This window comes from Neophocaena asiaeorientalis, unplaced genomic scaffold, assembly GCF_003031525.2.
Source record: "Neophocaena asiaeorientalis asiaeorientalis breed wild unplaced genomic scaffold, Neophocaena_asiaeorientalis_V1.1 scaffold204, whole genome shotgun sequence".
In the NCBI taxonomy this organism is placed as follows: Eukaryota; Metazoa; Chordata; class Mammalia; order Artiodactyla; family Phocoenidae; genus Neophocaena; species Neophocaena asiaeorientalis.
In genome coordinates this window covers 30,782-53,570 of record NW_020173922.1, presented here as the reverse complement: position 1 = coordinate 53,570, position 22,789 = coordinate 30,782, and the positions used below count along the sequence as shown (strand labels likewise).

Below are 22,789 nucleotides of genomic sequence, written 5' to 3'. Positions count from 1 at the left end.
CAGCTAGGATTCTGGTAGGGATTGCATATCTATAAATCGGTTTGGAGAATATTGCTGTCTTAATGTTAAGTCTGCTCATCTATGAACGTAAGATGTTTTCAGATCTTTAATTTCTTTCAACAATGCTTTATAGCTTTTAGCACATACATTTTACATTTTTTCATGGTAAGGCATTTTATTTTAAATATAGCAGTGTGTACATGTCAATCCCAAACTCCCAATATATCCCTCCCCACCACCCTTCCACCTGGTAACCACAAGTTCCTTCTCTTAGCCTGTGAGTCTGTTTTGTAAATAAGTTCAATTGTACCATTTTTTTTAGATTCCACATATACGTGATATCATGATATTTGTCTTTCTCTGTCTGATTTACTTCACTTAGTATGATAATATTCAGGTCCATCCATGTTGCTGCAAATGGCATTATTTCATTCTTTTTAATGGCTGAGTAATATTCCACTATATATATGTACCATATCTTCATTATCCATTCATCTGTTGATAGACATTTATGTCTTCCATGACTTGGGTATTGTAAACAGTGCTGCAGTGAACACTGGGGTGCGTGTATCCTTTCAAACCATGTTTTTCTCCGGATGTATGCCCAAGAGTGGGATTGTTGGATCATATGGTAGCTCTATTTTTAGTTTTTTAAGGAACCTCCATACTATTCTCCATAGTGGCTTTACCAATTTACATTCCCACTAATAGTGTAGGAGGGTTCCCTTTCCTCTACACCCTCTCCAGCATTTATGTTTGTCAACTTTTTGATGATGGCCATTCTGACTGGTGTGAGGTGATATCTTATTGTAGTTTTGATGTGCATTTCTCTAATAATTAATGATGTTGAGCATCTTTTCATGTGCCTGTTGGCTATCTGTATGTCTTCTTTGGAGAAATGGGTCTTCCACCCATTTTCTGATTGGGTTTTCTGTTTTTCTGGTATTGAGCTGCATGAGATGTTTATAAATTTTGGAGACTAATCCCTTGTTGGTTGCATCATTTGCAAATATTTTCTCTCATTCTGTGGGTTGTCTTTTTGTTTTGTTTATGGTTTCCTTTGCTAGGCGAAAGCTTTTGAGTTTAATTAGGCCCCATTTGTTACATTTTACATTATTTTGTTAAATTTATTCCTAAGTATTTTATTCTTTTATTTTTTATTTTCTTTTATTTTTTTTTTTTTGCGGTATGCAGGCCTCTCACTGTTGTGGCCTCTCCCGTTGCGGAGCACAGGCTCTGGGCGCGCAGGCTCAGCGGCCATGGCTCACGGGCCCAGCCGCTCCGCGGCATGTGGGATCTTCCCGGACCAGGGCATGAACTCGTGTCCCCTGCATCGGCAGGCAGACTCTCAACCACTGCGCCACCAGGGAAGCCCTCTTTTATTTTTTTAATTAAAAAAATTTTTTTATTTTTGGCCACACAGCATGGCATGTGTGATCTTAGTTCCCTGACCAGGGATCGAACCCACACCCCCTGCAGTGGAAGTGCAGAGTCTTAACCACTGGACCGCCAGGAGAGTCCCAGTATTTTATTCTTTTTGATGCTAGTGTAAAGCAAATTTTCTTAATTTCATTTTCAGATTGTTCATTGCAAGTGTAAAATAATTCAAGGGATTTTTGTGTATTGATCTTGTATCTTGCAACCTTGCTGAACTTATTAGTTCTAATAATTGTTTAGTGGATTTATACTTTCTGTATAAAAGATCATTATCTTTGGGTAGAGATAATTTTACTTCTTTTCTGGTCTGGATGCCTTCCATTTCTTTTTCCTGCCTAATTTCTTTGACCAGAACCTCCAGCCCAATGTTGAATAGAAGTGGTAAGAGCAGACATCCTTGTCTTATTCCAAATCTTAGGAGAAAAGCTCTCCATCTTTTCACTATTAAGTATGATGTTAGCTGTGGGTTTTTCATAGGTACCCTTTATTGTGTTGACAAAGTTTCCTTTTAATTCCTAGTTTATTGAGGGTTTTTATCACGGAAGGGTATTGGTCAAATGCTTTTTCTGCACCTGCTGAGATGATCATGTGAATTTTTGTTTTTTAATCTATTGATATAATGTATTACATTAATTGATTTTTCCATATTGAGCTAACCTGTGTTCCTGGGATAAATCCCACTTAATCATGGTGTATAATTCTTTTTATATGTTGCTAGATTCAATTTGCTAGTATTTTGTTGAGAATTTTTGTGTCCATATGTGTAAAAGATATTGGTGTGTAGTTTTCTTTTCTAGTGATGTTTTTGTCTGATTTTGGTATCGCGATAATACTGGTTTCTAAAAAGGAGTTGGGAACTGTTCATACTTCTATTTTTTGAAAAGTTTGTGAAGAATTCACATGATCATCTTCTTTAAATGTTTGGTGGAATTCAGTAGTGAAGCCTTCTGGGCCTGTGCTTTCCTTTGTGTGTAGTTTTTTGATTACTAATTCAAAATTTTCACTTGCTATGGGTTTATTTAGATTGTCTTTTTATTTTTTATTTTTTCTGACTGCACCACACAGCATGTGGGATCTTAGTTCCCCAACCAGGGACCAAACTCGTGCCCCTTGCAGTGGAAGCGTGGAGTCTTAACCAATGGGCCACCAAGGAAGTACCTGTCGACTTCTTCCTGAACCAATTTCAGTAGTTTGTGTTTTTTTCAGAAACTATCCTTTAATCTGAATTCTCTAATTTGTTGGTATACAGTTATTCATTGTATTTTTAAAATATTTTATTTATTTATTTATTTGGCTGTGCCAGGTCTTAGTTGCAGCAGGCAGACTCCTTAGTTGAGGCTCACTGGCTCCTAAGTTGTGGCATGCGAACTCTTAGTTGGGGCATGCATGTGGGATATAGTTCCCTGACCAGGGATCGAACCCAGGCCCCCTTCATTGGGAGCTTGGAGTCTTAACCACTGCGCCACCAGGGAAGTCCCTGTTCATTGTATTTTTTGATAGTACTTTTTATGTTTGTAAGGTTGGTAGTCGTGTTACTTCTTTCATTTCTGATTCCAGTAATTTGAGTCTTCACTCTTTTCTTCTTACTCATTCTAGCTAAATGTCGATTCTGTTGATTTTTACAGAGAACCAGCTTTTGGTTTCATTGATTTTCTCTATTTTAAAAAATTCTGTTACATTAGTTTTCACTCTAATCTAATCTAATAATGTTCCTTCCTTCTGGTTGCTGTAGTTTTAGTTTGCTCTGTTTTTTCCAGTGTCTTATAATGGAAGGTTAAGTTGTAGATTTGATGTCTGTCTTAATTCTTTTTTAAAGAAATTAGGGCTTCCCTGGTGGCGCAGTGGTTGAGAGTCCGCCTGCCGATGCAGGGGACACGGGTTCTTGCCCCAGTCCGGGAAGATCCCACATGCCGCGGAGCGGCTGGGCCCGTGAGCCATGGCCGCTGAGCCTGCGCGTCCGAAGCCTGTGCTCCGCAGCGGGAGAGGCCACAACAGTGAGAGGCCCGCGTACCGAAAATAAATAAATAAATAAATAAATAATTTTATTGAAGGGTATTTGATTTACAATGTTGTGTTAATTTCTGCTGTACAACAAAGTGATTCAGTTATATTGATACATGGATATATATTCTTTTTCATATTGTTTTCTATTACGGTTTCTTATAGAATATTGAATATAGTTCCCTGGGCTATACAGTACCACCTTGTTGTTTATCCATTCTATATATAATAGTTTGCATCTGCTCATCCCAAACTCCCAATCCATCCCTCCCCCACCCCACCAGCCTCTTTGGCAGCCACAAGTCTGTTCTCTATAACCTGTGAGTCTGTTTCTGTTTCTGTTTCATAGGTAAGTTGATTTATGTCGTATTTTAGATTCCACATATAAGGGATGTCATGTGGTGTCTGTCTTTCTCTTTCTAACTTACTTCACTAGTGTGATAATCTCTAGGTCCATCTGTATTGCTGCAAATGGCATTATTTCATTTTTTTTTTTATGGCTGAGTAGTATTCCATTGTATATGTATACCACATCTTTATCCATTCATCTGTCAATGGACATTTAAGTTGTTTCCATATCTTGGCTATTGTATATAGTGCTGCTGTGTAGATAGGGATAGGTGTGTTGTCTGTCTTAATTCTTAATATAAGCATTTATAGTTGTAAATTTCTCTCTAAGCACTGCTTTACCTACATACCCTAAATTTTGTTTTGTTTCTTCATTTTCATTCATCTCAAAGTATTTTCTGTTTTCCCTTTTGATTTCTTCTTTGATACATTTGTTATTTAGTAATGTGTCATTTCCCAAATTTTCCTACTACTTATATCTAATTGTATTCTATTGTGATAGGAGAATATACTTTGTATCATTTCTGTCTTTTTAAATTTATTGAGGTTTGTTTATGGCCTACCATATAGTCTATCTTGGTGAATGTTCCATGTGACTTGAGAGAATGTGTATTCTGTTATTGGATGAAGTATTCGATAGATGTCTATTAGGTCTAACTGGTTTATAGTGTTATTCAAGTCTTCTATTTCCTTGTTGATCTTCTGTCCAGTTGTTCTCAACATGTTTATGTTGTTATAGCTTTCTGATGAATTGACACTTTTATCATTATAACATTATCTCTAGTAACATTTTCTGTTTGAAGTCTACTTTGTCCAGTTTTCTTGTGCTTGTTGTTTGCATGATGTAGCTTTTTCATTCCTTTTACTTTCAATCTGTTTGTATCTTTGAATAAATGTGTAAAATTTATTAAATGTGTCTCCTGTAAACAGCATATAGTTGAATTATGTTTTTTTGAAATTCAGGCTGACAATCTCTGCCTTTTAAGTAGATTGTTGAATCTATTCACATTTAATGTTATTAGTGATATAGTTGGATTTACACCTGCTTTTTTTTAATATATCCTTTTTTTAAAAAAAAATAAATTTATTTATGTATTTTTTTTATTTTTGGCTGTGTTGGGTCTTTGTTGCTGTGCACGGGCTTTCTCTAGTTGTGGTGAGCGGGGGCTACTCTTCATTGTGGTGCGCGGACTTCTCATTGCGGTGGATTCTCTTGTTGTGGAGCACAGGCTCTAGGCACGCAGGCTTCAGTAGTTGTGGCATGTGGGCTCAGTAGTTGTGGCTTGCGGGCTCTAGAGCACAGGCTCAGTAGTTGTGGTGCACAGGCTTAGTTGCTCCACGGCATGTGGGATGTTCCCAGACGAGGGCTCGAACCTGTGTCCCCTGCATTGGCAGGCAGATTCTTAACCACTGCACCACCAGGGAAGTCCATACATCTGCTTTATTTCTTTATTTGTGTCTCATGTCCTTTTTGTTCCTCTGTTCCCATTTTACTGCTTTCTTTTTTCATTAAGTGAATATCTTGTAATGTATCAATTCAATTTCTTTTTTTCTTTTTTTGGCCACGCTGTGCGGCATGTGGGAATCTTAGCTCCCCAACCAGGGTTCGAACCTGTGCCCCCTGCATTGGAAGTGTGGAGTCTTACCCACTGGACAGCCAGGGAAGTCCCTCAATTCAATTTCTTTAATGATTTTTTTTTTACTATAGGTTTTGGGGATTTGTTTAGTGGTGGCTCTAGTGTTTATTATGTGCACCTTAAATTATCATAATCAGCTTCAGATTTATATTAGCTTAATTCCAGGGATATATACATAGAAAACTTACTCCTATATAGCTTTATTCCCTTTTCTGTCTTTTTGTGGTATTTTTGCTGTGTATAATAATTTATTAATGTTACAAACCCAAAAATACCTTGTTGTAATTATTACTTTATAATCTATAGTAATTTCCTTAGCCAAAACAGTTTTGCTCTCTCTTACCTCCTTTTTGCTGTTATTGGCAAATAATGTTACACATACATTACATTTCTATATGTTATAGGCCCAACAATATACTATATGCATAGTATTTTATACAATTGCTTTTAAAATAAATCAAGAGAATAAAAGAGAAAAATAGGAATTTATACTGCCTTTTTTTCTTCTGGTTTTATTGAGATGTAATCGACGTACAGCACTATATAAGTTTAAGGTATACAGCATAATGATTTGACTCACATACATCATGAAATGATTATCACAGTAAGTTTGGTAAACATCTATCATCTCACACAGATACAAAATTAAGGAAGTAGAAACTAATTTTTCTGTGTGATGAGAATTCTTAAGATTTACTCTCTTACAACTTTTATATGTAACATACAGCAGTGTTAATTATATTTATCATTATCCCTTGTACTTATTTATCTTATATCTGGAAGTTTATACTTTTTGACTACCTTCATCCATTTTACCCTCCCCCCACATCCCCCTGCCTCGGCTGTAACCACAAATCTAATCTCATTTTCTATGAGTTTGTTTGTTTCTAAAGTATTGGATTGGCCAAAAAGTTTGTTCGGGTTTTTCATAACATCTTACAGACAAACCCGAACGAACTTTTTGGCCAACCCAATGTAATTGACCTATAACCCTCTGTGATTTGATATTTCTATACATTTCAAATAATCACCATGATAAATTTAGTTATGATAATGTCATCATACAAAAATATTACATAGTGACTATGTTCACCATACTGTATGTTTCATCCCTTTGGCGCATTTATTTTGTAACTGGAAGTTTGTACCTTTTAACTCCCCTCACCTAGTTCTCTTCCCCCACCCACTTCCCCTCTGGCAACCACATGTTTGTTCTCTGTATCTATAATTCTGTTTCTGTTTTGCTATGTTTGTTCATTTGTCTTATTTTTTAAATTCCACATATAAGCGATATCATACAGTATTTGTCTTTCTCTGTCTGAATTATTTCACTTAGCATACCGTCTAGGTCCATCCATGTTGTCGCAAATGGCAAAATTTCATTCTTTTTTACGGTTAAGTAATGTACAGTTTTTTATAATAACATAAGTACCTTTACTTGGGCTCATTGTTTTTTGTGTGGACTTGAATTACTGTCTGGGGTCACTTGTTTTTAGCCTGAAAAACTTCCTTTAGTATTTCCTGTTACACAGGTGTGCTGGTAACAAATTCTCTTAGTTTTTGTTCATCTGGGGAAGTCTTTATTTCACCTTCATTTTTAAAAGATAACTTTGCTGGATATAGGATTTTTAGTTAATAATTTTTTCTTTGAGCAGCTTGAATATGTTGTTCCACTGCCTTCTGGCCTAGATTGTTTTTTTAAAATATTTATTTATTTTTATTTATCTGTTTTGGCTGTGCTGGGTCTTAGTTGCAGCATGCGGGATCTCCTTAGTTGCGGCATGTGGACCCTTGGTTACATCATATAAACTCTTAGTTGCAGCATGCATGCAGGGTCTAGTTCTCCAACCAGGGATCGAACCCAGGCCCCCTGCATTGAGAGTGTGGAGTCTTACCCAGTGGACCACCAGGGAAGTCCCCGGCCTAGATTGTTTTTATTGGGAAGTCAACTGTTAATCTTAAGGAGATTCTTCTGTAAGTGATGAATTATTTTTCTCTTGCTGTTTTGAAGTTTTTCTCCACACTCACCCAGGACTTAGCCTCAGGAACAGGTAACTGGGGGAAATATGAGAAATACTGAAGTTTTCCTCTTGGGAATAAAGCCCTCTGACTGGGAGCTAGGGAAAAAGGAAGCCTGAAGTTCTTGGCTGGAACTGTGTAGGGTAGTGTCTTTGCCTTACTGAGCTAGAGTGGAGGAGGGAGAGAGTGGTCTTGATTCAAATACCACAGACTCATCTTTTTAAACAAATTTTCATAGATTCTCTCTTTTTTAAAATATTTAATTAATTAATTAGGTTGCACCAGGTTTTAGTTGCGGCACTTGGGTTCCTTAATTGCAGCTTGTCAGCTCCTTAGTTGGGCATGTGAACTCTTAATTGCAGCATGCATGTGGGATATAGTTCCCTGACCAGGGATTGAACCTGGGCCCCCTGCATTGGGAGCTTGTAGTCTTAACCACTGTGCCACCAGGGAAGTCCCTTCATAGATTTTCTTGAATAGATATTTCTTCATTTGCTGTTTGCCCTTAGGACTATTTCTAGAGGTTTTAATTGTTGTGGGGGTTTTTTCATAATTTTCACCAGTTTCACTGGAGAGTAGGTCAGCAGATCTCCAAGTCCTTCCCCCACTGTTTGCCCTTAGGACTATTTCTAGAGGTTTTAATTATTGTGGGTTTTTTTTTCATAATTTTCAGCAGTTTCACTGGAGAGTAGGTCAGCAGATCTCCAAGTTCTTCCCCCATGTGATTCTTTTTAATCCTCCTCTTATTCCTGCATGTTATCCTAGGATTTATTCATACTTCAGATAATAGGGGAGCCCATTAAGATTAGCACTGCAGTGACAATCAACTATATGTATTTTGTCTCCTATTGCTCTTTGAAAGGCCTGCCTAGATAATTCTTTACAGTTCGCAGATAATGCCTTACCTTACCAAACTGAACTGTGAAAGTTCAGAACAAGCTGGGAAAAAGTGAACTTATTTGTGTAGGAGTGTTTTTAGTGCCTCTGTTAGAAGTGGAGGAGGTGAGTAGGAATTTCATACTGTAGGGAGAGTGCCTAAAAATAATTTACTTAAAACTTTGAAGGCAATAAGTTGGTCTTAATTTTAGTGTTTCTCACTAAAACTTATAAATTTCTATTAAGTTCTTTTCTTTTTTTCTTATTGGAGTATAACTGCTTTACAATGTTGTGTTAGTTTCTGCTGTAAGTTCTTAAAAGTTGTGAAGTAAGCAAGCTTTTAAGTTCCTATTATCCAGTTTTTGTTGTAATGTGGGCTTAACAAATTGTATACACCACAGTTAAGTCGTTTGTTCCTTAAAATCATTATCTAGCAATACACACAGACACACAAACAGACACACATCTCCTTCCTTTTAAACAGAAATAGGAACATACTATATATATTGTATAGAATCTTGCTTTTTTTCTCTCTTTTTTAAATTAATATACTTTACTTTTTTAGAGCAGTTTTAGGTTTATAGAAAAATTGAACAGAAAGTACAGGGTTTCCCTATATCCCCTCTACCCCCACCCACACAGCACAGTTTCCCTATTATTAACATCTAACATTAGTTTGGTACATTTGTTAGAATTGATAAACCAATATTTATATATTATCATTAATTAAAGTCCATAGTTTATATTAATATTCAGTCTTTGTATTGTGTTTCCTATGGGTCTTGACAAATGTATAATGTCATGTATCTACCATTATGGTATCATACAGAATAGTTTCACAGCCCAAAAAATCCTCTGTGCTCTACCATTTTATCTTTCCCTCCTTTTCCCTGGACCCCTGGCAACCACTGATCTTTTAAATCTCTCTATACACTTGCCTTTTCCGGACTGTCGTATAATTGGAGTCATACATTATGCAACCTTTTCAGACGGCTTCTTTCACTTAGCAATGTGTATTTAAGGTTCCTTCATATTTTTTATGGCTTGATAGCTCATTTCTTTGTAATCACTTAATATTCCATCGTATGTATGTCTGACAGTTTGTTTATCCATTCACCTGATGAAAGATATCTTACCTGCTTTCAAGTTTTGGCACTTATGGATAAAGCTGCTATGAGCATTCATCTGCAGGTTTTTTGTGGACATAAGTTTTTCAACTCATTTGGCTAAATACCAAGGAGTGCAATTTTTGCTGGATTTTATGATAAGACTATGTTTGCTTTGTTAGAAGCTGTCAAACTGTCTTCCAAAGTGGCTGTACCATTTTGCATTCTCAACAGCAATGAGTGAGAATTCTGTTGCTCCACATCCTTACCAGCATTTGGTATTGTCAGTGTTTTAGATTTTAGCCATTCTAATAGGTGTTTGGTGGTATCTATCTCACTGTTTTAATTTACAGTTCCCTGATGACATATGATGTTGAACATCTTTTCATATGCTTATTTGCCATGTGTATATCTTCTTTGGTGAGGTGTGTGTTCAGATATTTTGCCCAATTTTTAATTTGATTGTTTTCTTTCTTTATTTGGTTGCACAGGGTCTTAGTTGTGGCCAGTGGGCGCCTTAGTTGCAGCTCAGCAGCTCCTTAATCGCAGCACATTGCCTCCTTAGCTGTACCATGCAAACTCTTAGTTGCAGCATGCATGTGGGATCTAGTTCCCTGACCAAGGATCGAACCCGGGCCCCCTGCATTGGGAGTGTGGAGTCTTATTCACTGTGCCACCAGGGAAGTCCCTGATTGTTTTCTTATTATTGAGTTTTAAGAGTGCTTTGTATATTTTGGATGCAGTTCATTTATCAGTTATGGGTTTTGCAAATACTTTCTCCAACTGTGTGGCTTCTCTTTTCAGTCTCTTAACAGTGTCTTTCACAGAGCAAAAGTTTTAAATTTTAATGATGTACTTCTTAGCCATTTTTTCTTTTGTGGATTATGCTTTTAGTATTGTATCTAAAAACTCATCACCAAACACAAGGTCATCTAGATTTTCTCCTATATTATTGTCTAGAAGTTTATAGTTTTGCATATTACATTTAGGTCTATGATCCATTTTGAGTTAATTTTTGTGAAAAGTGTAAGCTCTATGTCTAGGTTCATTTCTTCTTGCATATGGATTTCTAGTTGTTCCAGTATCACTTATTAGAAGGACTTTCTTTCCTGAATTGCCTTTGCTCCTTTGTCAAAGATTAGTTGAGGGGCTTCCCTGGTGGCACAGTGTTGAGAGTCCGCCTGCCGATGCAGGGAACACGGGTTCGTGCCCCGGTCCGGGAAGATCCCACATGCTGCGGAGCGGCTAGGCCCGTGAGCCATGGCCGCTGAGCCTGTGCGTCCGGAGCCTGTGCTCCGCAACGGGAGAGGCCACGACAGTGAAAGGCCCGCGTACCGCAAAAAAAAAAAGATCAGTTGAGTATATTTCTGTGAGTCTATTTCTGGGCACTCTATACTGTTCTCTTGATATTTTTGTCTGTTTTTTCACCAATATCACACTGTCTCACATACTGTAGCTTTATAGTACATTTTGAAGTCAGATAGTGTCTTTCTTCTGACTTTGTTCTTGTTCAACATCATGTTGGCTTTTCTGGTTCTATTGCCTTTCCATATAAACTTTAGAATCAATTTATTGATATCCAAATCGGATTTTTTAAAATAAATGTATTTATTTTTGGCTATGTTGGGTCTTCATTGCGGCGCGCAGGCTTTCTCTAGTTGTGGTGAGCGGGGGCTACTCTTTGTTGCGGTGCGTGGGCTTCTCATTGCGGTGGCTTCTCTTGTGGAGCACGGGCTCCAGGCACGCAGGCTTCAGTAGTTGTGGCTTGCGTGCTGTAGAGCGCAGGCTCAGTAGTTGTGGTGCACGGGCTTAGTTGTTCCACGGCATGTGGGATCTTCCCAGACCAGGGCTTGAACCCGTGTCCCCTGCATTGGCAGGTGGATTCTTAACCACTGCGCCACCAAGGAAGTCCCCTCCAAATTGGATTTTGATTGGGATTGTGTTGAATCTATAGATCAAGTTGGGAAGAACTGACATCTTGACAATATTGAGTTTTCCTATACATGAACGTGGAATGTCTCTCCATTTATTATATTTAGATCTCCTCTGATTTCTTTAATGAATCTTGCTTTTTTTTTACTTGAGAGTTTATCTCAGAGATCACTTTATATTAATACATGCAGATAGACCTACCTTATTCTTTTTAACAACTGACTAATATTTCATTGTGTGGTTGTACAAAAACTTACATAGCTATTCCCGTATTGATGGATGTCTAGGTTGTTCCCAATCTTTCTACTACAAACAGTGCTGCAGTGAAATTCTCTTATAATTTATCTTTGTGCACATGTGTGAGTAGATCTTTGGATAAGTTCTTAAGAATAAAGGTGTTGGGCTTCCCTGGTGGCGCAGTGGTTGAGAGTCCGCCTGCCGATTCAGGGGACGCGGGTTTGTGCCCCCGTCCGGGAGGATCCCACATGCCGCGGAGCGGCTGGGCCCGTGAGCCACGGCCGCTGAGCTAGCGCGTCCGGAGGCTGTGCTCCACAACGGGAGAGGACACCACAGTGAGAGGCCCCCGTACCGCAAAAAAATTTGGGGGGGGGGCCAAAAAAGGGGAGGGCCCCAAAACTGAAAAAAAAAAAAAAAAAAAAGAATAAAGGTGTTTAGTCAAAAGTATGTACATTTAAAATTTTAGTAGCTTTTGCCAATTTTCCTCCAAAGAAGTTGTTTAAATCTATACTCCCAGAGCAGTACATGTGAGTGTTCATTTTCCATAGCCTCACCAACATAGCAGTTATCAAATTTTATAATTTTTGTCAGTTGGATCAGTGAAAAATAGGTCTCATTATAGTGTTTATTTATAATTTCTTCTGAATGTAAGTTTGGGCATCTTTTTATCTATTTAAAAAACTGATTAGGGGCTTCCCTGGTGGCGCAGTGGTTGAGAATCTGCCTGCCAATGCAGGGGACATGGGTTCGAGCCCTGGTCTGGGAAGATCCCACATGCCACGGAGCAACTGGGCCCGTGAGCCACAATTACTGAGCCTGCGCGTCTGGAGCCTGTGCTCCACAATAAGAGAGAACTCGATAGTGAGAGGCCCGCGCACCGTGATGAAGAGTGGCCCCCACTTGCCGCAACTAGAGAAATCCCTCGCACAGAAACGAAGATCCAACACAGCCATAAATAAATAAAATTAAAAAAAACTGATTATGTGGGGAAAAAAAGCTTGAATTATGGATGACTCACAATGCATTAAGATAAATAAATGAAAGTAAGTGGTAAAATATTTAAGATTTTTACTTTCTAAGTACAAGATGATTTTAGTATTCAGCTATTCTACATCATAAACCATTTATCATAATGTTCTTATATAAGTATTTGAAACAATTTTAGAATTATAATTAATTATTTTGGACTGCTACATGGCTTCTCATGCAATTTAAATATAAACTATTTAAGTTACTAATAAAACATGATAATATTTAATATATATCCTAAAGTTGCTATATGATATTGTAGTGAAAATTGATAAATGATACCACTTAACCATTCTGTTTTCTTTAGCCTTAACTTATTTTAAAAGTTCTTTTTTAGGGAATTCCCTGGTGATCCAGTGGTTAGGACTCTGTGCTTCCACTTCAGGGGGCATGGGTTTGATCCCTGGTTGGGGAACTAAGATCCCGCAAGACCCACAGTGCAGCCAAAAAAAAAAAAAAAAAGTTTTTTCAGAAAAGATGTTTTATATGTTTTTCTATGAAAAGTGATTTATTCTTGTCTGTTTCAGACCTGTGGATATCTGGGCTTTGGGCTGTATGATCATTGAGATGGCCACTGGAAATCCCTATCTTCCTAGCAGCTCTGATTTGGATTTACTTCATAAAATTGTTTTAAAAGTAGGTAGGTATTACTGAAATATACTGTTAAATGCCTCAAATAAGTGTTTCCAGATCAATTCTGCTTGATTTTCAAATTTAGTGTTTTCTTTATAAGAACAGGGAAGCGTATTTTTTTGATAGATGGGAGTAGATGGATGCTTTGGGCTGATAAAAAAGGTAGAAAATTCTCCTCCGTTTTTTTTCTTAATATAAATTTATTTATTTATGGCTGCATTGGGTCTTTGTTGCTGCACACAGGCTTTCTCTAGTTGTGGTGAGCGGGGGCTGCTCTTCATGGCAGTGCTCGAGCTTCTCATTGCAGTGGCTTCTCTTGTTGTGGAGCATGGGCTCTAGACGCATGGTTAAGCTAGTCAAATTTAGCAGTGGGGGGTTGTATACCAACTTTAGTGACACTAATGTTTATAAGTTCTGGTAACCCACTACCATCGGACCAGCCTCTCCTCTGTTTTTGAAAATAATATTTTTCTTTACCAGGATGCAAATAGCTATGCCATGTTTTGATGGTTGATACTAAGAAAAATAGTAAAATAGGAACCTACTTCAATTTGTCTGAAAGTTGTTTTAAAATTTTGGCTTCTACAAATATTTGCTTCTTTCAAAGAGGACTTTTAAGTAATAGAGTTGATTTTGATGTTTTTTAAAAGTGCTTGGAGGACTTCCCTGTTGGCACAGTGGTTAAGAATCTGCCTGCCAATGCAGAGTACACGGGTTCGAGCCCTCATCTGGGACGATCCCACATGCCATAGAGCAACTAAGCCTGTGCACCACAACTACTGAGACTGCGCTCTAGAGCCCACGAGCCACAACTACTGAGCCCTGACACCACAACTACTGAAACCCACGCACCTAGGGCCCGTGCTCCACAACAAGAGAAGGCACCGCAATGAGAAGCCCGTGCACCACAACAAAGAGTAGCCCCCACTCGCCACAACTAGAGAAAGCCCACGTACAGCAATGAAGACCCAACACAGCCAAAATAAATAAATTTATAATAAATAAAGTGCTTGGAAATAGAAAACCAATTATTTACTGAGAAAACTTTTTTTTAAACCACAGTAGATAAGCAGAGAGCTGATCTGCTTTGACTACCAAAACATTTTCATGGTTAGCATTGCTCATGGAGTTTCAAGGATTTTATATATATATACCTCTGAATGAGGAGCTTGAGGAGCCTTTTTTGTGGTGAGGAAGCTATACATAAACATGTAATTACAGGGTCATGAGAAAGGTACTGTGAACAACTATAAAAACCGTGAATCTGGGTAAATATTCATTAAAGATACAGTTCAGAGCCTTAAAGCATCATACTTTTTTCTGTCATCTTTAAAGTTCTGGTTATGAGATTAATGTTAGAAGGACCTCTAGAGACGGTGGGATCAATTTTGTTATTTTACAAATGAGGAAACCAAGGCACAGAAAAGGAAGATTTGCCCAAGATCACAGAATTAGTTATAGCAGAACTAGTGCTAGAATTTAGCTCTCTCCATTCCTATTTATAGTTCTTTCCATTCTACTACTACTCTATAGCCTTGTTTCTTCTTTGCAGGATTCCTATTTCTATATAACGTTAGTATTTTAGCTGTTTTGAGTAAGGCTTTGCTGATGAACACTTGCTAGTTAAACCATTTATATACCCTTATAGAAATATGTAAAAGTTTGAATGTGCCTTTTCTAATGGCATTATATGTCTTGTATTTTGGGAAAAGAATATGCACATGTGGTTTTATATTTTCTACTGCCTATGTACTATCAATAGATTACTGGGGAAACTCACATTTTTTTATGCTATATTCAGATAGTTCCTCGTTCAACTTTAAAAAATTAAAAGAACTTAACTGTTATTCTCCCTTTTTAGTAATTTAATGCAGACTACGTAACAATTTATTATTTTGATTGTAGAATAATTTCCCGGTTTTCTTAGGTATATATTTTTTCTCTTTTCAGGCAATTTGACACCTCACTTGCAGAATATCTTTTCCAAGAATCCCATTTTTGCTGGGGTGGTCCTTCCTCAAGTTCAACACCCCAAAAATGCAAGAAAAAAATACCCAAAGCTAAATGGATTGTTGGCAGATATTGTTCATGTATGTTAAGAGATTAAGGACTTATACTGGGAAATTTGCATAAATTAAAATACAGTTTTAGGATATTACTTTAATGAGATTCCAAAAGGATTCATGAAGTAATGTTATCTGTTAAAAGTTACTATATTCCTCTGTCTTTGTGTCTTAAGTTCAGAGAAATTAAAAGTCACAGACTGTTAGAAATGAAAGGCCCCTGGGGTAATCCTGTCTATTATTTTTTGTTTATCCCAATTTTATTGATAATTAGGGATAAACTGGAAAATTTTAAGGACTTACCGTGTTTATCAACACCTCTTAACAGCCAGTCTTCCTAGCAGTCTACCCAAGGGATTTGTTCCTTGTACAGTGGTATTCTAAGGTATGCACAAGGCGTTCGCAGCTGCAGTTTTAATGTTGTTTGAGGATACACCAATACCAAAATTCAGGTTGAATCGGAGGAAGCAAAACATTATATAGCACTTTTAAGTTAGTTTAAAATTTAAATTTTATTTTGAACTACATAATAAATATACCAGCATACTTAGTACAAAATTCAAAATGTGAGAGTTACTTGCTTCTATTTATTTTCTCTTTCCAGCCAATTTCCTTTCCCAGGGTCAACTAAACAACTTGTTTCCAATGTACAGCCCTTACAAAAAGTGGTTACCTAAATTTCAAAGCAAGTATAGTGTGGTGTTTATAAGAAGGGGCTCTGGATTCACATGAACTTTGTTTAAAACTCAGCTCTGTCACTAATTAGCTCTGTAAACTTGAGCAAGTCAATCTCCATGCCTCAGTTTACTGGGCTATAAAACAACATTAACAATATTTATTTTCTGGAGCTGGAGGATTAAATGAGGTAATGGTAGAAGTATTCTCAGTGCAGAGCCTTGAATAAGCTATCAACAAATGTTGTTAATGTTAACTGTTGTTGCTGTTATTTAGATAAAACTAAACATATGACATGTAACATCTAAAGACTATTATCAAAGGAAGAAGGTTGTTTCTTTGGTACTTGGAAAGAACTAAAGTTTATTAAAGGATAAGACTTGTTTACTACATTTTCACTTCAGTTTCTTTCTTTTTTCATGTCATAGTTTTGATCATACAAAGAATACATAATGATCATAAGAAAAATAGGAATACTTGATAAACAAAGGGGAGAAGTTAAGATTTTCCCAACCCCACAATCCAGGAAAAATTACTATTAACATTTTGGTTTATATACTTCTGGGCTTTTCTCAACCAACTACAAGCATAGAAATTTATGCTATTTAAAAGGTATCATACTTTACACACTGCTATGTAATCTGTTTATTTTCACTTAGCAGCATATTTAAGCATACTACCATGTCAGTAAGTATGGAGCTACATCATAATTTTAGGGCTTACATAGTGTTTCATTTTTATAGTTTATTTAACTGATCTTGCAATTTGGACATTTGTTTTCAGGTTTTTTCTCTCACTATTGGTAAAGTTGCTACAGTGAACATCTTTTTGTTTTTGTTTTTGTTTTGTGGTACGCGGGCCTCTCACTGTGGTGGCCTCTCCCGTTGCGGAGCACAGGCTCCGGACGCGCAGGCTCAGCGACCATGGCTCACGGGCCCAGCCGCTCCGCGGCATGTGGGATCTTCCCAGACCAGGGCACGAACCCGTGTCCCCTGCATCGGCAGGCGGACTCTCAACCACTGCGCCACCAGGGAAGCCCAGTGAACATCTTTTATATGTCTTTATGAACTTGTATTGTTGGGATAAATTCCTAGAAGTGTGACTAGTGGACCAAAGGGTTTACACTTTTTAGGACTTTTGATATATTTTGCTGTTTTTTTCTCCAGAAAGGTTTCATTAATTTATACTCAAGTAGCATTGGATATAAATCTCCATTCTCAATCTAACATTGAATATTATAATTTTTTTATTTTTAAATTTTATTTATTTATTTTTGGCAGCATTGGGTCTTCTTTTCTCTAGTTGTGCTTTTCTCTAGTTGTGGCAAGTGGGGCTACTCTTCATTGTTGTGCATGGGCTTCTCATTGCAGTGGCTTCTCTTGTTGAGGAGCACGGGCTCTAGGCGTGTGGGCTTCAGTAGTTGTGGTGCATGGGCTCAGTAGTTGTGGCTCTCGGGCTCTAGAGCACAGGCTCAGTAGTTGTGGCTCATGGACTTAGTTGCTCCTCAGCATGTGGGATCTTCCTGGACCAGGGCTCGAACCTGTGTCCCCTGCATTGGCAGGCGGATTCTTAACCACTGCACCACCAAGGAAGTCCCAGAATATTATAATTTAAAAAATATTTGCCAACTTAATAAACTAGAAATAAAATACCTTTCTTAAAATTGCACTTAGGTCGTTACAGGAAAGTTGGACATTTTACTAATATTAATTGGTCATTTGTATTTCTTATTTTAAGAATCCTTAACCTATTTGTCATTTCAAGTATCTTTTTATATTGATTTGCAAAATAATAAACATATTAGTCTTTTGTTGTATATGTTGTAACTACTTTTTTTCAACTTGAATAATCTGGTGATTTGGAATGCCACATTTATCGTAGACAAAATGCTTATACATGCTTGGGTCTGTTTCTATTTTGTTGATGTCTCTCTTTATTCTAGTACAGATACAGTTTTGATTGATTAGTGTAACTTTAAAATACATCTTTTTGTCTTTTGGCCACACCGCACGGCTTGTGGAATTTTAGTTCCCCGACCAGAGATTGAACCCAGGCCCTGGCAGTGAAAGCGCCTAGTCCTAACCACTGGACCACCAGGGAATTCCCTAAAATACATCTTAATACCTGGTGTAGAGCATGTAATTTTTTCCTAGATTAAAATTTTTTAAACAATTTTATTGTGGTATAATTTCTGTACAGTAAACTATATGTACTTCAGGTGTAAAATTTGATGAGTTGATAGATGTATACACCTGTGAAACCACCACTACAACAAAGATACCTAACATTTCCATCACTCCCCAAAATGTCCTTGCGTCCTTTTGTAATCCATCTTTCCCTTCATTCCTATCCCCAGATAACCACTGATTTACTTTGTAACTATAGTTTACATTTTCTAGAATAGTCTACAAATGGAATCAAACAGTATATACTCTTTTATGTCAGGCTTCTTTATCAGCATTGTAATCTAGAGATTCAGTTCATGTTTTTGTGTGTATCGGTAGTTTATTTATTCTCCTGTTTTGGGTTGTTTCCTCTTTTTGGCTTTTACAAATAAAATTGCTATTAACATTCACTTATAAGTCTTTGTATAGATGTGTATTTTTATTTTCAGGGGGAACTGCCAGTCTGTTTCTCAAAGTGTGGTATTTTACATTTTCCAAACTAGGGCAAGTATTTAAATTTTGTGAATTATATTATTCACAGAAAGAATATTTATCTGCTTCTAATAGGCTATGACCTTTTGGCATTTTTCTTCCTAAGTTTTGTGGTTGGATAACTATTATGTACTAAAATAAGCACGTATTTTGAGCTAGTTGCAGTCTTAAGGATCTGAATATTCCCACATCATAAAGATAATGGACTCAGTTTTACTTTGTGAGTCAACTTTTTTTTAATTGTGGTAAAAAACACATAGCATATAATCTATCCTCTTACCAAATTTTAATATGTACAGTACAGTGTTGTTAACTATATTCACATTGTTGTATAGCAGATCTCTACAACTTTTTCTGTGAATCAATTTAAACGTACACCTTTTGAAATAAACAAAAGTGTAATATTGTATGCAATTACTTTGGATATTCTGGACTTTAACTATCTTTTATATTTATGAGATCTTAGACAAATTACTTGTCCTCTCTGGGCCTTAGTCTTCTCATCTGTACAATGAGGATAGTAATACTACCCACCTTGTAGGATTGTTGTTGGGATCAAGTAATAGGAAAAGGCTAGATAGAGTGTTGTATGGCACATAGTAAGCATAAATAAAAGTTAACTATTATTAGTATGTTTTGCCTTCTTTTAGAGGAAGAATGAATATTATAAGGTAAATAGCTTTTATTCAAATTCTATCTAATATTTTGATTAAAGAAATGTGTTCTATTTATAATTATATCATTTAATTATATATAGATTCCTTATGTGCATCTTATTATCCAAAACTCTTTTTTAAAATAATTTTAAATTATTTATTTATTTATTTTTAAAGGCTGCATTGGGTCTTCGTTGCTGTGCGCAGGCCCTCTCTAGTTGCAGCGAGCGGGGGCCACTCCTCGCTGTGGTGTGCGGGCCTCTCACCGTGGTCGCCTCTCCTGCTGCGGAGCACAGGGTCTAGGTGGGTGGGCTTCAGTAGCTGTGGCACATGGGCTTTAGCAGCTGTGGCACGCGGGCTTCAGTAGCTGTGGCACGCGGGCTTCAGTAGCTGTGGCACACGGGCTTTAGTAGCTGTGGCACGTGGGTTCAGCTGCTCCGCAGCATGTGGGATATTCCTGGACCAGGGCTCGAACCCACATCCCCTGCATTGGCAGGCAGACTGTTAACCACTGCGCCACCAGGGAAGCCCCTTATCCAAAACTCTTACTTCCATGTCTCTTTTTGTTTTGTGGGGTTTTTTTGGTTCTCAATTCAGTTGAAGTCCTCCCAAGTTAGGGAAACAGAAAAGAGCTGTTCTGATACTGGGTTATTGAAAGATTTGGGGGCTTGGATATTTGTGAAACTGTTTTATGCCATAGAAAGAGCACCAGATTAGTAATCAGACAATATGGATTAAAATTCTAGTTTGGCAAATCACTAATCATGCTTCTAGTTCTGTAAAATGGAAATGATAATCCATGAACTTTCCACCTTACAGGGCTGATAAGAGGATCAAAATGAGCTAATTAATTCCTGCTAATTCCAGCAGAAATAGACCGACTTCTGTTTTGGCTAGAATCACAGACCATTTAACCTGTAATAATGCCTTACAAGTACAAATTTCTTAGGGAAATAAGTGGTCAGAACTCACTGTCGGAAATTCCTGAGGTCTAATTCCATCTTTTCAAGAACTATTTTAGCTCTGGGTAATTAATTACACCTACATTTGTGAAATAAATTTAACATTTACCTTTAGGAGCCCTGTTAAGAGTTTGTTTAACATAGAATCTTTTTTCATCTTCTAGGCTTGTTTACAAATTGATCCTGCTGAGAGGATATCATCTACTGATCTTCTGCATCATGAGTATTTTACTAGAGATGGATTTATTGAAAAGTAAGCATTTTGAGTGAGTGTGGACTTTTTCGTGTTTTATATTAGGATGTTTTGCTAGCATGAAAATTGCTATGTAGGTTAATGTTACACAACAGAAGAATTCAATTTATCAAAAACTTACTGAGTTTCTGTATTGACTAAGTATATGATAGATTTACAGGTGTCATGGTAAAAATTCTAATAATAAAAAAAAGTGTACATAACATTCATTACACAGTTACTATGTCCTAGGCAGTGTGCTAAGCTCTTCACATGCATTTTCAATTCTCATTATAGGCCAGAGATAACATTAAATAAACAATAAATACTTTCTAGCTTTGTTTCCATTTAGACCTCTGACTCAGAATAGTCCAGTTTTTCCTCTCTGATAGCATCTCTGATCTATATACTACAATTAGCATTCATTTCCCAGATGATTTTTTTTCTCTGCTTTACTTATTCTCTGTTGCAGTTCCTGTTGTTTTATTCTCCCCAGCAAACTGGAGGTTCCTTGAAGACAGGGACCATGCCTCTTAAAGCCTGTCTCTGTCTCACATTGTATCTAAAATATATAATGACAATGTAGATTCATAAGTCAGCCATGCTTTTTAAAAAAACACACCATTTTCTATTTGGGCTTTGAAAGAAACAGGAAAGGTTTCTCATTAATTGCAAAATCATTCAGTTTGCCTTTGGATACGAGGTCACAAACATGAATATTAATTAAAAATGTGATGGAGTTAAGATCATGCATAGAAAAGACCAGGACCTCCATTGAAGATAGACCAAAATAGAAAAAGGCAAAGAAAAGGGAATCTTTGAGAGTTACTAGAACTTCAGGCATTTCAGGAATTTTAATCTAAAAAAATGAGAGGATATATTAAAAGTGCCATTGAGGGCTTCCCTGGTGGCGCAGTGGTTGAAAGTCCGCCTGCCGATGCAGGGGACTCAGGTTCGTGTCCCGGTCCAGGAAGATCCCACATGCTGTGGAGCGGCTGGGCCCGTGAGCCATGGCCACTGAGCCTGCGCGTCCGGAGCCTGTGCTCCGCAATGGGAGAGACCACAACAGTGAGAGGCCCGTGTACCGCAAAAAAAAAAAAAGTGCCATTGATAAGAAGTGTCAGTTATTGAATAAAAAAATCGTTTCCTATCAATTCTACATAGACTGATTTCTCTTGGGTATTTAGATATTAGGATTTTACTATTATGGGGTGAAAGTTCTTGAGTTCCAATAATAGAAGCCTCAGAAAATGTTTGGGGGAAGACCTTTTAATTGGATAAGAGACCTCTTTTTTTCATGGACCTTCTGCAATGCAAGGAAGTTTTAACAAAAATGTGCATTTTCCTATTCAGCCAAACTAATGATACTGGTTACTTTCTTCATCTCCTCACACTACCCTTTACTATAATTCTAGGGAAGAATTCATTCATGGTAGAATTCATTCAGTCCCAAACTGATGGCAGTAGCTGCTTCAAGGAGGGAAACTGTGCAACTCCGGGAGAGGGGTGGGAAAGAGATTTTTCGGTATAACCTTTTGAGTTTTAAGCCATGTGAATGGATTTTCTATTAAAAAATAAATAACTTTAAAAAAGCCTAACTAAAACCAAAACAATCTCCCTTCAATATTGATGTATTCTATTACATTTTGTTCTGAAAATATTTGTCTAGAGTAAGATTTTAGAAACTAGTTCATCTTTTAAGTCCTGTTACTTTGAAGAACTGCAAAAGGGACAAAGTGGCCTGAGTCTTCCTTGAAAATAATAGTATATTTATCAAAATAAAAAACGATACTTTTATTAAGTAAACTTTGTATCACAAAAGGAATCTAATTCATATAAGCCTATCTTGTAAAAGTTTTATTAATAGTAGATTACCATGGAAAAATTTTAGAAAGATGTATCTTTACCAGGAAACAATTTGTATTAGGTAAATATTGTGCCATCTCTTGGCATGCATTACTGATAACTTATTTATGCTGTAGCTCAAATGCAAATTAATTGATTAGAAAGTCTTTTAAAGATAAAATACTCTATCAACATAAATAAAAGTGTTTGATATTGCTTGTTTTATCAGATTCATACCAGAACTGAGAGCTAAATTGCTACAAGAAGGAAAAGTCAATTCATTCATAAAGCCAAAAGAGAATTCTAAAGAAAATGAATTTATGAAAGATGATAGAAAAACAATTTATACCAATACACTGCTAAGTACTTCAGTTTTGGGAAAGGTAAAAATTGGTCTTCTTTTTAGCCAGTATAACTATTATTTTTTTTTTTTTTTTTTTTTTT

At 36.9% G+C, this 22,789-nt stretch overlaps 1 protein-coding gene across 1 annotated transcript in view; it reads left to right on the top strand.

The window, feature by feature from the left end:
* The window catches only part of CDKL3 (cyclin dependent kinase like 3), a 47,148-nt gene that overhangs the window by 16,549 nt on the left and 7,810 nt on the right, over positions 1-22,789 (top strand). Inside the window, exons 5-8 of the mRNA XM_024752334.1 lie at positions 13,150-13,262; positions 15,206-15,345; positions 20,433-20,521; positions 22,575-22,728. Coding sequence (XP_024608102.1) covers positions 13,150-13,262; positions 15,206-15,345; positions 20,433-20,521; positions 22,575-22,728 — 496 coding nt within the window. The remainder of the gene's footprint in view (positions 1-13,149; positions 13,263-15,205; positions 15,346-20,432; positions 20,522-22,574; positions 22,729-22,789) is intronic.